Source organism: Carassius auratus, chromosome 37 (assembly GCF_003368295.1).
Source record: "Carassius auratus strain Wakin chromosome 37, ASM336829v1, whole genome shotgun sequence".
In the NCBI taxonomy this organism is placed as follows: domain Eukaryota; kingdom Metazoa; phylum Chordata; class Actinopteri; order Cypriniformes; family Cyprinidae; genus Carassius; species Carassius auratus.
The window spans coordinates 1,242,030-1,259,850 of record NC_039279.1 but is presented as its reverse complement, the minus strand read 5'-3'; the positions used below and the strand labels follow the sequence as shown (position 1 = coordinate 1,259,850).

Genomic DNA, 17,821 nt, shown 5'->3' with positions numbered 1-17,821 from the left:
ACTCTATAAGATACAGTAGGAGCAGTAATTTAGTTCTTTGAATTGACGTGCGGCTCTTTTTCTGCCGAGGCATGAGATACATTTCAATGCTCAGTATTTCTAGCTTTCAAATCACAAATCAATGTTTAATATTTCTCTCTGGATCAATACAGTCCTCCATAAAATAAACCAGAGCATCATTAGGAACGCAGTGAAGTGGCTGTCCGAAGAGCGTCAGTGTTTGAGCGTGTCACAAGCACAGCTCTAGCCAAACATCTGTCAGGCCTAGATCTCTTTCTCTCTCTGCCGTCTCCTGATTGTCTCCTGCTCTCCTCCCACAACTGTTGTCAGTCCTGACGCTTTTCTCGGTTTCTGAGCTGCTAATTAGAAACCGAAAGCGGTTGATAATCCCCGCTCATTGCCCCCGCGTGCAGCTCAGCGCTGTTTTCTTTCATCTGATATACGCTTTCCTTCCCTTCATCCCTGAGGATGAGGAGTGGTTTGATCTGGCTCTGCTCCTCCTGTTTAAGCTCATTACGGTCGGAGGTCTTCTGATCTCAGCGTTTACACAGGAAACACATCACTGTGTTGGTTAAGTGCTCGCAGTGACCCGATGTTTTTGTGTGTCTGAGAGGTAATGAAATCAGAAAATGCTGGAGAAACATCTCACCCACATCTCCAGCTCGTTGGTGTCAGTTTCCACCGTGTCTTGTCTGTTTTCATGTTGATGTCTGATCATTTAGAAAGTCTCAGAACTTTTTTTGTGTTCTTGACCCACTTTCAACTTTTGGTTGTCCAAAAAAAAAAAAAAAAAAAAAAACGAAATATACGTAAGTGTAGTCTTAAGTTTCTTCCACTTATCAACACTTTAAGCTTTGAGTTTGAGTCTGAATCAGTCAATGCATATGTTTCTTTCCTAACTAGCAACTTTTTTTAAAGAATCAAAAAATGCAGCAATTAATTTCCTTCTTTTAGTTTCATTGATGCTTCTGCAATGCATTTTCCTTTTTTAGGTAAATATGGCTATATTGGTGTATGTGTGAATATTTTTTATATGTAATTAATTTCTACAATTTTTTTTTTTTTTTTTTTTTTTGGTAAGTCATTTCAATAATGGATTTTTTTTTAGGGTATATATGACTGCATACTTGTAGGCATGCATTAATATATTTTTCATGTATATTTAATATTTAAATATGTTTTTAATCATTCATTTTTATACATGTTCCTGAAACATAACTTCTTTCGGTGACCATGTTTAGTGGCTTGAATGTTTGAGCTTGTTTGAGTTGAAACAGAGTCTTTCAGTGATCAAACATAAGCAATGATTCATTTGTATTTTAATAGATACTTTTTGTTATGCATTAATTAATCAGTAACTTGAATAGTAAATAAACTTTTTCTTTATATATTACATATCATATATATATTTTCTCAAATGTATTTATGTATTTGTTGCATTGCCCAGCCTTGTTGCCTCTTGTGTATTTCAGTATAATGTTTTCTTAGCTGTGAAAGTTTGTTAGTTTAATTAGTTGGCTTGTGTCTTGAGAGATTCGGAAGGATTTGTAAACGTGTTGTGTTCGTGTCTGTGTGCGACTCTGGCTTTAGAAAGGAAACGCGTCCGTGCCAGAGACAACAGACTGACACCCCAGTGAAAGTGTATGTGTCTCTCATTAGTAGCAGATGCCCTCTCATCACTCACACCAGCGCCGATCTGTGAGTCAACAGCGTTTGATGCCGACCGCTGGGGGATTCATGAATGCACCAAATGCTTTTCTGAGACTCTGTGCCGTCTGTCATGTTTCTCAGCGCTCATCCGACCGGATCCTGCCGGCCTGCCGCGCGTCACTAACACTCGTTAGAATGGAGAGGAACATGCAAACACACGCCGAGATGAAGAGCCCAGGTCGAGACCTTTCAGCTCGTATCTCAGCCTCATTAGCAGAGGGACGGCGAGCCCAGATAATCATCTGAATGAGAGAAAACGACTCCGAAGAGCTTTAATGAAACATTCATTATTCTTTTTCTCACTCTGTGTGTTGAGGTGCCATGCACTTATCACACACCTTAAACATGCTCCTTTCATTTGTTGTTGCCACAAAGCAAGACCTGAAAATGAAGACAGTCTCTTTTCCATTTTTAGCATCGGTTCCGTCACTTTCATCTCTAGTTGAGACTCACTCAAACTACAGTGTGTTTGTAGTCCGAAAACACTGAGAAACCTTTGATACTGATAGTCTAGCTGCTAATCAGTGTTTGACAAAACAAATTTCACTATTCCTTACACTTAGACCAGAAACTAATTTAAAGCAAGTAGGCAGATGTTTCATCAATACACTGGAAGTTAATAAACATATATATATAAATAAATAAATATATATATATATATATATATATATATATATACTTTTTTTTTTTTTTTTACTTGCATACTAAATGTATATTAATGACTTATTTTATTCATTCATTTTTAAATAATAATAATTATTATTGTAGACTGTTTAATTAAACTTTTATTTAATTTTTTTAAATGTGTATACTAGACAAGTGGCGGTATTCTATAATGCTATAATCTATAATTAATCATTCTATATATATATATATATATATATATATATATATATATATATATATATATATATATATATATATATATATATATATATATATATATATATATAACCTATAATTCTGATAATAATATCACGGTAATGAATATGTTCAATATTGTTATCATGGGCATTTACCTTTAATACCTATATATTAAAAATTATTCCGAATTTGGAATGCATTTTAAGAATATTATTCTAATCAACTGGTCAAAATGCACAACCCCTGTATGCTGAGAGAATGAAAGCACATTCACTCTCTGACAGCAGATGGCGCTAAACTGCAGAAAATGCAGCCCTTACCCTGGAAACCCCATAAATAAAGCAGCTGCTCTTTCTAAAACAGATTTAAATAATTTTATATAGCCATTCAGATTTGTGTATTTGCTATGATGTCCAAAACAGTGCAAATACTTAAGTATTTAGACTCAATACGCTATTTATTTTCAAACTTTTAATTTTAATCTTGACTACAACATTCCCTAGATGATATTTGAAGGTGTTTTGATTCTTTATTGTAAATTCACACTTTTACATTAGAGCTTCATTAGTTAACATTAGTTAATAAACTGTGAATGAAAAATTCTTCTGACCATTCATTAATCTTAGGTATAAGGTATTGTTTATTTGTTTTTGTTTATTTATTTATGAAATGAAAAGGCAGGTACTTTTATTCTAAAGAATGGAACTACAGTTTTTCATCAGAATGCTTTATCAGCAAACCAGTCAGCACATTTTATTCTAGCCTCATGGTCCTGCGTTTTGCACATTTATAACGTAAAGCTGTTTTAGATTTGAAAACCAACAAGATAGCAGACATTAACAGGCAGTATTTTTTTTTTTTCGTGCACCACAGCTCCAACCTCTAACAGTATTTTTGGACCCAGGTGAGGGTGTATAATATATATATATATATATATATATATATACTCATTTATAGATGAAAATCACAAAATATTAATATTGCTGATAGTGATGTATATCCAGCAAATCCTGTTTTGCATTTCTCTCTCTCTCTCTTTCTCTCTCTCTCTCTCTCTGTATGGTATTAATACAGCTGTCCATCATACTTTGCTTTGCTCTATCTACAGATTAATCCGCATTTCTCGAAAGAGCACACACACACGCACACACACACACACACACACACACACACACTCTCACAATACACTCTCAATGCCCGCCAGCTTCACCGTGGTATCACTGTAGTATCTATAGCAACCAGCGGCTCTGTATGAAGCCAGAGTTTGAGTGTTAGCACGGAGAACGTCATTAGTCCAGAAGAGAGAGAGAGAGAGAGAGAGAGAGAGATCTGCAGGTGTCTCTCCACTGAGAGCTTAAACATGTCTATAATGTGATCAGCTCCTCTCCCTTCAGCTCTGCTCCAATAGAATTACCACACCGCTGCCGCCATTGTGTGTGTGTGTGTGTGTGTGTGTGTGTGTGTGTGTGTGTGTGTGTTAACTTTAGAGATTGAAAGTGAAAAAAGTGAACGTGACTTGTAGCCAAATATAGTGACCCATACTCTGAGTTTGTATGTTCCTGCTGGTACTGAGACTCGAACCTGCGACCTTCAGGTCAAAAGTCTTTCTATTAGGCTACAACTATAGCATAAGACGACTGTAATGTTAGAGCTGTGAGATCCATCATTTATTATGGATTTACCTTAGTAATACTAATTGTGGCAGAAATGTGGGATATCCATATTGAATTTTATTATATTATTAATGAAGATGTATTAATTATTAAAGGAGTAAAGGAATGTAATTACAGTATTTTTTCTATGATTTAAGCTATGGTGTTTATGCATTTATACTAAATAGTTTTTCAGATAAATACCAGATCATATAGTTACATTTTTACCATAGTATTGAGGTGCTTTATGTGTGGTTTTACCCTTGGTTGTCTGATCAAATACAGCTGGATAAAAGAAAAACTTAATATGAGTGAAACAATATCTTAATGGTAAGAATCAATACTACTGTTGAATATTTCTATTGGTATTTTTATACAAATGAGTGTGAAAGTGAAGCAGAAACCCTTCAAGCACTGACTATTAAACCGTTATCTGTCACCAAATAGACTCTAGAGACCCGTATCCCGTCTGGACGGTCACATTAGGGAACGCAGTCTAGTGAGATGAACACGATGACATGGTCAAAGGGAGAACAAAGACGTGTTTTAGCTCAAAGCAGCTGGACTTCAGTAAATTGAATGCAGCTGAATCCACTGTGTGCGATCTCTTCCTTTTCATGAGTTTAACCATCACACAGGGAGGAAAAAAAAGAGAAAAGGAATAAATTGGAATTATCTGTGTGTATTTTTTCATATGAATAACATAAAATGACACACACACACACACACACACACTATTTTTTCATTTGTCATTTTCATTAACGTCAAATTATGTATAGCAAAAATGCGATTTCTTCCTTTAAACTCTGGAAGTTTACTTTAGGTTTTATCTATTTTGGTACTACTTTTTGTGTCATTGTATTTTGTTAAACATTTCTATTTAGATTTATTATTGTTATTAATTAGGTTTTTATTTATTGTAAATAAAATATTTTGTGTATGTGTATATATATATATATATATATATATATATATATATATATATATATATATATATATATATATATATATATATATATATATATATATATATGAGCTCAGATGGGAAAAACTGTAATGCTTGTTGGTTTCATATAGATTACTTTATCAAAGAATATTTGTATTTCGATGATTTGTTGTTGTTTATTTAAAAGAAGACACTTCAGTCTTTCTGTAGATATGTTTCTCACGTCTGTGTGTGAAGCATTCGCTCCATATTTTATTGAGGAGTGAAAGCACACATCTGTAATCACACATCAATAATCTATATATAAAATGATTATTGTGACCCATTCCACACCTTTCCAGTTTTCATAATCATTGTTAAGCTGAAATTCAATTTAAACCTATTTATTTCTCAATAAACTGATTTAAATGATCTAACAGGAATGAAGCTTCATATTTCAGCCTGTGAGCTCTCTGGATGCTGGTAACGTGCACAATATACATCAAAATTACAGAAACCGACTTCACGGTGCAAATGCTGTCGATTGAGCTTTACTCGTATTGATCTGGGAACGTTCTTTAAGGAAGTCTGCCTTGGGAAGATCCTTCAGAGAGACTGAATGCCCATCAGAGGAGTAATGTGGAGTGATGGAGGGATAATGATGCAGGAAATGAGAGGTGGAGAGATGCAGAAGGTTAAACTGAGAAACTGAAGCCTGAAACACTGCTGTTGGCTAGGTGAAGTGGCTTTGTGCCTGAAATACACCCTCATGAGCAACCGCACACTGTGTTTAAAACGCTTGCTGTGCATTAATCCGTTTCCTTGGAATCAAGATATTGCAAGAAAAGTCAGTGTTCTTGTTGATTTGAAACGCTCTGCATAGGCTGCATCTCTGGACGCCACACAAATAGTGCACTGCATACGAGCCTCGCTTTACAGTCGATTATAATAGAGTTTGACATGAGATGATTGATGCGCGGTTCTCTACTATACAAGCAGAAAAAGAAACGCATGAAACATAGTCAGGTTAATTAGATTTAACTTGTTTTTAGAATAACGCATATTCTGTTATCACAGAATATTAATAATCAGCATTTCTTTCTACTTGTCTGCCATATTGGATGATTGATTGATTGATTGATTGATTGATTGATTGTTTTTTTTTTGGGTAAAGTGTCCACACAGTCGTGCCACATTTATTTTAGAATTTCTATGAAATTATAGTATTTATTTATTTTTACTTTTTTTTTGTCCACTAATTAGTTTTTGTTTGTATTATATTTATATTATTATTTTGTTTATATAGTTTTCTATTAAGCTTTTTTTTATAGTTTTATATTTACATTCTGCATTAAATATTCTGGTTTATTTCATTAACAAGCATATTTTTGGTTAACATTGTCTTGTGCATCATCATTTTTTAGAAACGTTTTTAAAAATTATTATTTTTTTTATAACTTTATAATACAACTTTGTTTAAAATTGTATTACATTTTATTTCTGTTTTCAAAAACAGTTTTTAAAAATAATTTTAGGTAACACCACTGCCTTGGTGCCAATTTCTAAATTGAGTTAATTTCTGTTCACAACAAATCATTTTTAGTGAATCATTTGGCTTCAGTTTGTTCAGAAGTGCTTCATGTTGCGTGCACACTTACTCGGACTGAAGAGCAGTGATCTGAGCTCATGAGATTTCTCCTCCCTAACATATTATGCTAAGTAGAACACTTTAGCTCCTTCAGACTGAACTCTATTAGCATGATTTATGTGGATGGGAACAAGAAAAACACATGCACACAAGAGACACAGATAGCAGTGTTTGACGAGCAACTTTACACTTGAGACTGTTCAACTTTACACAGCAAAATATAATAAAAATATCAAATGCTTCAAAAACATAAATAGAAATAAGAGTGACACATTTAAATAACAATTATAAAAATATACGATTATAAAAAGTAAAAAAAGTATATTAATATGAATATACTGTAAATCAATAAAATATGAATATGATTTTAATCAATTTAATAATTAAAATATTATACTATACATTTTGTAATGTAGTATTTCATTGTATTTTAATATGTTTTAATATATGTGTAATTATATTAATTTATATTATATTAAAATATGAATTAAGTTAATGCATTATAATTAAATATAATTACATTAATTGTAATTTCACACACACACACACATACAATTTCAATATTTAATATCAATATTTATTATACTTATCCAGAACTCAGCGGTTCCCTGACATGAACTGGGCTGCTAGCTGAAGTAATGATTTGTCCAGTGTGTTTCTCCTGTCGAGTGTTTTCACTGGGGTATGTGTGTGTTAAATCCTTCGCTGTGCTTCAGATAGAGCTGCTCAGTTTGATTGTGTGTATGTTGCTTGTGATCAGCAGGGAGTCTCGTTCTGTCTGCAGCATTCTTAGCTGTCCTCTGAGACGCTTCTCACGTTGATTGTCTTATGCATGACATCACAATGAAACCGCTCTTTTTTTCAGCTTTGCATGCATGTTAAATGGCTAATTCTCCCAAAAACAGAACAACAGGCATCTACGTCGATCGTGTGACTCATGTGCTTTCAAGTTTTGTGAAACCTCGCATAACACAATTTTGCTTTCCACACAAGAAGCTCTCTTGGCGATTGCTACCTGTCAATTGCCCAGAATCCCTCATGCACGTACTTCAGCTACCATTGCTCCTTTAGAGACAAAAACACAGCCTGACCTTCACACACTCAGACATACCTTTCTGCTGTGTTTTCTTCGTCTCTACAGGTGACTCAGAAGCTTTGAACTGATTATTGTTGGTGTGTGAGTGAGTGTCAAGACTCCCGTTTGTTCAGGATCTTTAAGAACTAAACCTAGGCTATACTTTTAAGATCTGCAGGTGTGGAGTGTGAGTAAATAATGACCACATTTGAATACTCAGATGAACTTTTCCTATTCCACATCCAGATAATGTTGTGCCAGGTCCTGTGATGAGGGTGTCCCACTAAGGTCCTTTGTTGAATAGCCTACACCTTCCTGTCAGCAGCAGTATTTCCTCTCTTTATCTCGCTCATTACTCACACAATCTGTGATCAGGCTGCAGTTGAGCTTTATTAGCGCAGCATGCTTGTGTATCTCACTCGCTTGGGCTGGAAACAAAATACATCAACCAACCTGTAAATAATGCATGCGCTGTTCCGACACGTGTCGCAGTTGGCCGTGTCCTGTCCGGTCCGATAGGAGAGCCTGTGAGGAGATAAAGAGAGAGAGGACGAGTCATTACACAGGCGGTTTGGCCGCTCCGCCTCCCCGTTCACCCTGTCGGCCCTCATTATCAGCTCACGGTCAATACACGCGGCGGGAAAGATTTGTTAGCATTCCTCTCACCGGCGTTCTGCAGAGGACACGCGGGACACCGGCTGTGTTTGTGAGTGTAATCAGAAACCAGAGAACAGAACGGCCTTCAAATCCTGGTGTTTCTGCACGGCAACGCTGCAGAAATGTCAAATCGTGCTGCTTTGTCTGCTTACAGGAGCTAATATGTGCTGATGGATGTTGCATATAGCTCTGCTTCTGTGCACTTAGGCAGCTGCCTTTTAAGGTAGCGTCCTGGTTGAAATAAAAACTGAACAAGAGACTGAATTTTACAATGAAATTCAAATAGTTCATGCAAGCTTTATTGATTGTTGATATATTTTTTTTTTTGCGGAAAATGTAATGTCGAGACAACAGGTCTTTTTATTGAGCTTTCTTTGGGTTGGTAAGATTAAAAAAAATGTTTTTGCTAAATAATAAATTGATATATATATAATGCATTTTCTACTCTCTTAATTGCAATATTGATTGTAATTTACTTTATTTTTTCCTACAGTTTTACTCCATATATTATAATATTTTCTTTCTTTTATTCTTTTTTTTTCATATATATATATATATATATATATATATATACTTTTTTTTCAAGTATAAGTATTATTATAATTATTGTTATTATTATTTATTATTATTTTCATTCAACTTAGACTGTAAAAAAAACAAAAAACAAACAAAACAAAAAAACACTCTTTTACTGGTCATTTTCGGCCAAGACATTTTTCTTTAATTTTATAGAAATTTCTGTTGAATTCCTTAATTTCAGTTGTCTCCTCTTGTCCTTTAACCCTGTACAGAGTGCACAGGAACATAATTAGACATTGCCCAACCATAGAAGAATGCAGCTGTGTCCATTGTACATGTAGTCTGTGTTCACACGAGCCTCCGGCCAGCGGTGAACAAGGAATATGATCAGACAGGAGAGTTCATGTGTGCATTTAGACCAGTGGACACTAATTCCTTCCCAAAATCCACTGGTTTCGTCCAGACGGGCGTGATATCATTTCTGCTGATGTGATCATCCTCACCTAAAATAGACTGAGCTCAGGGGGAAAAGGGAAGTTCATTAACTAAACCAGAGCTTGATTTCAGAGGTTTCTCATTCGTGAGATCTTCTCGGTTGCTGTCCTCTAATTTTTGCTGTTCACTTTTATCGCTCTTTTTTATTTTTCAGCTGTAGAACTTTGTATGTAAATATTTGATTCAATCTAATTCTGTAATGTGTAATGTTTGTTGAAGCGCAGAGCTGTGTTCCTGAATTACTTCATCACTGTTTTGTAAATCAGCAATCAGCTTCACGTCGGCGCTCTTAACAGCATGAAAAACAAAACCGTTATTCAAATACTGAATAAATTATACATAAACTAGAATGCATCTCATTATAGTCACTTAACTGTCAATCACTGGAGGTTTGCTCTGTTTCTAGTGACCGTTTGAGCCTGGTTTTTCAGCGCGAGCTCACTGTCTTCAGCATCATGGTAAAATAATGTGTATTTTCTCTAAGATTACTCTGAGTTTGCAGTGTAATTTAGAAATGATGACATGAAGTGATTGCATGCAAAAACACACGGGCAAATTTTAAATCTTAGGATGGATTGCCTTGTATTCCTTGTTTAGATAAAAGCATCTGCAAAATAAATGCATGTTCTCCACTGCTGAAATATTAATTTGAAAGAACTGCTCAGCAAGGCTGCATTTATTTGATCAGAAATACAGTAAAAACAATTAAAATGTTAAATAACTAATTTCTATTTGAATATATCGTAAAGTATAATTTATTCATGTGATCAAAGCTGAATTTTCAGCTTTATTGCTTCAGTCACATGATCCTTCAGAAATCATTCAGATTATTATTAGTGTTGAAAACAGTTGTGCTGCTCAATATCTTCTTTTATAATAAATGTCTTTACTGTCTTTTGATCAGTTCAATGCTGCCTTGCTGAGTGTTTCCTTAACATCTCATTCACTTACTAAATTGCTAGTTATTAATCTTTGTGATTTACGTCTCTGAAATGAGTAATTAGAGTTTTGCGTATTGAAGGTTTGTCAGACTTAAATGGTTTATGCATACAGCAAGAGTTTAAATCTTATTTACACCATATTTAATTGAAAATAAAAACTTTGAAGCTCTATAATGCCTGCAGTTTGGGGATCTTTGGCTCTGCAGCCGATCTCAGTGTACAGCAGTCAGTGTTTACATCGGAGTCCTAGTCTCTCGTATGTGTTTGTCTGGTAGCTTTGACGCTGTCCTGTTTACTCCCTCCAGCAGGGTTATGCTATTGTCTCGAAGATGAATATTTCTAACATTAATAAATGCTAAAACAAATAGCATTAATCTCCTTTCGTCAACAAGTGTTCACTGCAAGTGTCCAAAAATCTGAGAAGCTTTACTTTCACTGTTGGCTGCCATTAGTAATTACTGCCTGTCGTCGTAATGATTGCTTTTCTGGCGACCCGTTGCCCCCTCCGACGGTCCTGCGATGGAGGGCCAATGTCAGACTGATGGGAAACCAACGGAGTGATCAATAGCTCTGATGATCTGTCTGTCGATCTGAGTCTCTCAATGCAGGAATATTAGGGGTTGAATAGAAGTTGAGCTGTATTGACAGCATCTCTGGCATCCTGTTGATTAGTACAGAAAATAGTTTCAATTCATATCACAGTTTTCTTAAATATACAAAATCGTTTTTTGGGCATAAAACAATAACTAGACTTCCGTTGAAAGAGCTAAATTATGAATAAGTTATAAGTGTTCCTGTTGCTCAATTGGTAGAGCATTCCCTTATTAAGCGCAAGGTTGGGGGTTCGATTCCCCGGGAACACTTGATAGGTAAAAATTGATAGCCTGAATGCACTGTAAGTTGCTTTGGATAAAAGCGTCTGCTAAATGCATACATTTAATTTTTATTTTGATTACAATTTCAAATCAGAGTTATATAGTTTGGTACATGTTGGTAGTTAAACCACTGTTTTGCTCATGGTTTTTAAAGGGTTACTCCACCCCAAAATATAAATTTTGTACTAAATTTAACAATAATAACGACTTTATTCAACAATTGGTCTCCACTGTGTCCCTCCGCATCACATTTTTGCACAATATGAGCTGAACGCAGGCAGCGTATGCTCTTCTGTGTCAGCCACGCCACAAGGATGCACTGTTTTCTTTCAAATCAAAGAGTAAATAAATGTAGAAAACATATTCTTGTGGCACAGCTGAAACAGAAGAGCGTTCACTGCCTGCATTCAGCTCATATTCTCCATATGGCTCATGTGGCGCTACACTGATGTGGAGAGAGACAGAGGAGACGAATTGTTGATTAAAGCCAGTATTTTTTTATTTCTTCATGTACAAACCATATTCTCATCGCTTCATAACGTAACGGTTGAACCACTGATGGTAGATGGACTATTCTGATGGTGTCTTTCATACTTCTCTGGACCTTGACAGTGGCATTTACTTGGCAGTCTATGGGACAATCACAAGTATGGAGCCAGAAGAGTCTCAATAAAGATAAATGCACACACTACAGTCACATATGCACACATAGGATTCATACATGCACACACATAATTCATAAATACACACACAGGATACACAAATGCACACAAAATTCACAAATGCACACACAAAATTTAAAAAGCACAGAAGATTCACAAATGCATACAAAATTCAGAAATGCACACAAAATTCAGAAATACACAAACAATTTAGAAATACACAAACAATTTAGAAATGCAAACAACATTTACAAATGCACTCAAGATTCACAAATGCAAAGGACAAGATTCAGAAATGTATTTCTGATGCACACACACATATATCTTGATTTACAAACTGCTTGCGGTCTGTGAACTTCACTGCATTTGTGTGTGAATTTTGAGACTCCCCTGACTTGGCGCGACACACAAATGCCTTTTTTTAAACAGGGAATGATCTGCAACCAATCAGATATCTCCCTTGTTTTAGCCAATCACAAGAATGCACCCCACGTGGGGGATTGTTTACTTATAAGCCAATCAGCGAACGACTCACTTTCCTCACGCAGTGAACGACTCACTTTCCTCAGCGAACGACTCACTTACCTCACACAGCCAGCGACCCACTTTGCGCAGCGAACGACTCACTTTCCTCACGAGTCACGCAGCGAACGACTCACTTTCCTCACCCAGCGAGCGACTCACTTTCCTCACGAGTCACGCAGCGAACGACTCACTTTCCTCACCCAGCGAGCGACTCACTTTCCTCACGAGTCACGCAGCGAACGACTCACTTTCCTCACCCAGCGAGCGACTCACTTTCCTCACGAGTCACGCAGCGAACGACTCACTTTCCTCACGCAGCGAGCGACTCACTTTCCTCACGAGTCACCCAGCGAGCGACTCACTTTCCTCACGAGTCACGCAGCGAACGACTCACTTTCCTCACCCAGCGAGCGACTCACTTTCCTCAGCGAACGATTCACTTTCCTCAAGCAGCGAAGTTGAGCGAACGATTCACTTTCCTCACGCAGCGATCAACTCACTTTCCTAAGCGAACGACAGCCGCAGACCCACTTTTCGCAGCCAGAGAGCCACTTTCCTCTCGCAGCGGACCACTGACTCTCTCTTCATGTAGGGACTGAATATTATAATTAAAGTGACTTCTATATTGCATCCAAAAGAATATTTAGATATATTTAAATATTCAAAAAGGTTTAAACATTTTTTTTTAAACTTTAATTAAAATATTTCAATAAAATGAAATAATTGCTTATTGCAAATTTATGAATCCATGGTTAACTTTTTTTCTGCAGTCACTGGGCTATATGCATTGAGACATTTTTAAATTTATATTTTGTAAAAAATAATAAAAAATAAACCTGAATTGTAATCTAAACATCTGTATTTTCATACAATTTAATACAATTGCTGTGTGAACACGTTCATGTGATTGGCTTATAAGTAAACAATCCCCCCACATGGGGTGCATTCTTGTGATTGGCTAAAAGAAGGGAGATATCTGATTGGTTGCTGATCATTGCCTGTTTAAAAAAAAAGCATTTGTGTGTTGAGCCAAGTCAGGGGAGTCTCAAAATTCACACACAAATGCAGTGAAGTTCACAGACCGCAAGCAGTTTGTGAATCAAGATATATGTGTGTGTGCATCAGAAATACATTTCTGAATCTTGTCCTGTGCATTTGTGAATCTTGTCCTGTGCATTTGTGAATCTTGAGTGCATTTGTAAATGTTGTTTGCATTTCTGAATTGTGTGTGTATTTCTGATTTTTGTGTGCATTTCTGAATTTTGTATGCATTTGTGAATCTTCTGTGCTTTTTAAATTTTGTGTGTGCATTTGTGAATTTTGTGCGCATTTGTGCATCTTGTGTGTGTATTTATGAATCATGTGTGTGCATCTATGAATCCTGTGTGTGCATATGTCAATGTAGTGTGTGCATTTATCTTTATTGAGACTCTTCTGGCTCCATACACAAGCTTCCCGGCTTTCATCCAAAATATCTTAAATTCTTTTCCGAAGACAAACAAAGCTTTAACGGGTTTGGTGTTATCCCTTTGACTCAAAATAACCCTTTTTTCAACACTTTTAGTTCTGGGCAATGATACATTTTTAATTGAATGATTTTTCTGTTGTTGTTTTTTTTTTGAGCAAAATTCTATAATTAATTCAAAAGTAGTCTATTGTGCAATTTTATTTGTAAAATACAGCTGTATGATCAAAAGTGCAATAACATTTGGTTTGCAAACACATCAAACAAGGTGCTTTTTTGTATTCCCTTTTACATAGTAGCAGTTGAAATATTCCTTGTAAATCTCAATTTTAACATTAATGTAAAATTAAAAATAAATTCTCCTTTTGATTAATCTCGTGGATTCATCTTTGTGATAGTGCTTCTTGTGATGGTGCATGAGGGAGGTCTCCCATCCAGGTAATGACCAGGCTCAACCCTGCTTAGCTTCAGTGGGCAACCAGTGATTTATTCAAAATCACCCAATGTTTGTTCATTTTATTTATTTATTTTTTTTTTTTTTTGGCTATTCAGTAATATTTATTTTTAATAATCCAGTGATATCTGAAATGTATATGTTTTTGAAATATATAAAACATACAATTTCATTTGCAGTGAACTATTTAATTGTGACTGGACTGTGCAGCGAATGGTTCAGTGTGAGAACGGTCTGCTTCTCTGATACTCAGAGAGACTCTGACTCAGTTTTTTTGGTCGGTAACAACAGTCCAGAGCTCATTTTGGGCAGTCAACGGCGGTCTATCTACATCTCAACACCCCCTCTCCTGAGCTCTGCACCGGCCTCCTTTAAAAGGTCAAACTGCGGGGCTCATCGTGTAAAAGAGCAGCACACCAACAGCCATTTTGGCTCTAATGAGAGCATGTGATGTGCTGTTTGCTGATGCGTGGGGTTCGTCTGAGGCTAGTTCCCATGCCTAATGGGGACAGTGATGTATAGCACAGTTGCTGGGAGCCTGAGGTTGGACAGGAGGGCAGGAGGAAGGCAGAATAATGTCTGTCACAAGGCTCTGGCTGCCGGCGGTGATCAGGCCGAACCCTCCGGAGCAGCTGGCACTGCACGGGAGGTAATGTGTTGGAATGTAAAAAGGAAGCCAATTATGTTTTATCCCAATAGAGAGAGAGAAAGAAGACCTTTCGGACAGAAGTTGAATTCTCCCACGAAGGAGGGCTGCTTATTATTTGTGCAGACTGCATCGATTATCATTTAAACAAAAGCACAGAGAAACCGTAATTGTCAGAAGTAATTATTCTCAATAACAAATGTTGTAATGTCCAATTTTCTGTATGGATGAGTTCTGCCCGAATGTATTTTTTTTTTTTTTTTTGTAGGACTCAAAAGTATTAATTTTTTTTTCTTCACATTTTTAAAAAATAATGAGGGTTTATAGAAATGTCAACCAGCTGAGATTTTGCTGCAAAATGGTAGATATTTCATATTTAAACCAAATTTTTAAATAACAATAACTTTTAATAACAATACCATTTGTTTTAACCTCATTATGTCTGAAAGTATTATTAATATTGCATATATTTACCACATTTATTTATTTTTTATTGAATGTTTTAATGTTTTTGATAATCTAGTGAGTTAAATATTATTGAATTGATTTGATTCCTGAAATTATCGATTTCAAATATATTATTGATTAAATATGCAGTATAAAATGTTTAATTTTGGATATCATTTGGATACCTTGACTTATACCTTCATAGCTATATATCTTTGAGGAAAAAACTTTCTCTCCTTTGATATTAACAATATAATATTTGATATTTTATTTAGAACTCCTGACCAAGGCCATGTCTAAAAGTATGTTCTATGTATTGAAAATGATAAAGAAATGATTAGGTTGGTTTGTTTCCACAAATCACTCCATGTTTGTTTTTGATCATTATCTACTGCACACCACACTTTTTACCGTGATTAGCTACAGCACCACATGTTTTTGAGTCAAGTGCCTCTTTGTATACATCTTTGTCTGAAGCATGCTTTTGAACATATTGAAAAGTAACATCACGCCGGCGGTAATGTAGCAGATGTAATTATGAATACATTCACCTACGTCCTCCAGTCTTTTGTCATGCGATAGACATTTCTGAGTGTGTGGAATGAGACTAATGTTGCGTATCCACACAAGCATTAACTCTTTCTGCGCTGAATACAGGAAAATGCACTTTCTCAAATCTGAGCTGGGGAATTGAAAACTCATTGTATTGCCTTGAGAACACGTTAAAATATTACTTGAAGTGTAATATCTGGAAAAGCCTTATTCATATGGCACCTCTGAGGCGTTTACTTGGGCAATCCTTGATAATTCCCCCTCTGCAACCTAGGTTGAGTATCATTTGTTTTTGTGTCAAGGCTTTTATGTAAAGCAGGCCATTAGATGTTTAGATGAGCACTTTATAATATCAGGCTAAAATTAATAATTCACTGCATAATGCATTTCTATTATGCAAAATATGTTGTTTTGATCAGTCAGCGGTTCTTTGTCCCATGATTCTCAGAGTGTGTGCTTGAGCGGATCTCTAATCATCCTCGTGATGATGATGTCTAGTTTCCTGATCATCCTCTGGATCAGTTGTTTACTGTTCTTGCTGTGACCTTAATTGTGCTTCAAGTATATAATGCTGCGTTTCCAGTAGGAACTTTACCCAGGAAGTAGGGACTTTGGCCTGGTACTTGGTGTGTTTCAACCGCAGGAACCAGGAACTAAATAAAGTACCGGGTGAAAAAAAAATGCCCATCAGAATGTCCCTGGTTGCAAGGTGGTACTTTTTCAAAGTTCCGGAACTTTTGGGGGCGGGGCTTTGGCGCTTAACATCCTGATTTGGTTGAGTTCCCGCAGCATTGTTTGGGTTCAACCACCATCATTTCAGATCATTTTCAAAATATTACTGTTATTGTGTCATAAAATGTAATTTGAAAAGTATTTCAAGTGAGAGTTGTTTAAAACTCAAATCTGTGGTTTATTTATAAAGACAGCGCCTATTTAAAAATGTGTTTCGCCAATCACGGAGACGGTCAGCTCCACTCGATCATGTATCCGCCGAGAGCAGCCTCACCTCGGCTAGACCTTCTGATATCTGCCACTGGCTCTGATGTCTCTTTCGTGATTAACAAAAAATATCATTAGTTTTGGGTAAATCTAACAGGTTATCTTTGGTTTGTATTACATTTAATTTATATATATGTTAAAATGAAAATCAAAAATTTATATATTTTGTTTCATTGTAATGGCTGTATATACACATTTCCCTGAACTATGAACATTTCTGCAGCTGTTATTATGTTTAAATGAAAATGAAAGGAGGCAGTGGTATTTGATATCCTATTCGTTTTATTGTAAATATACAGAGAGGAAAATTGCAGTAGTCAAGGTCAGCTGACTGAAGTTATCAAGTACGCTGCTGTTTGCAGAATTACCGGGTTTGCGTCGTCGTGGACATCACACTCCCAAGTCTGAACTACCGAGGATGCACGTCCAAAATCAGCTACTATTTTTTATAGAAATGCACGCAGACCTATGTCACCGGTCTATTTGCCTAATCTTCCCGGTACTTTACACCGCGGTGGAAACACAGAAAGCAGTAAGTCTGGGGGGAAAAAGTTCCTGGTACAAATGTTCTGGGTAATTTTGGTGGAAATGCAGCATAAGGAAGACATGTAGTCTTGCAGGTAATTAATGCCGTTTTTTAATCTCTATCATGGCAGGGTTCCAGTGCTTACATCCCAAAGTATCTTTAGGAAAATATTTGTGAATATGTG

General features: G+C 36.0%; 2 protein-coding genes across 5 annotated transcripts in view; one reads left to right on the top strand and one right to left on the bottom strand.

Moving 5' to 3' along the window:
- Nucleotides 1-17,821, top strand: part of dock1 (dedicator of cytokinesis 1) — a 202,814-nt gene that overhangs the window by 94,958 nt on the left and 90,035 nt on the right. The window lies entirely within an intron of this gene.
- Nucleotides 1-17,821, bottom strand: part of LOC113055843 (protein FAM196A-like) — a 37,551-nt gene that overhangs the window by 4,418 nt on the left and 15,312 nt on the right. For both annotated transcript variants that reach the window (XM_026222209.1, XM_026222210.1), the window contains one exon: nucleotides 8,328-8,399. In XM_026222209.1, the coding sequence (XP_026077994.1) occupies nucleotides 8,328-8,399 (72 nt within the window). The remainder of the gene's footprint in view (nucleotides 1-8,327; nucleotides 8,400-17,821) is intronic.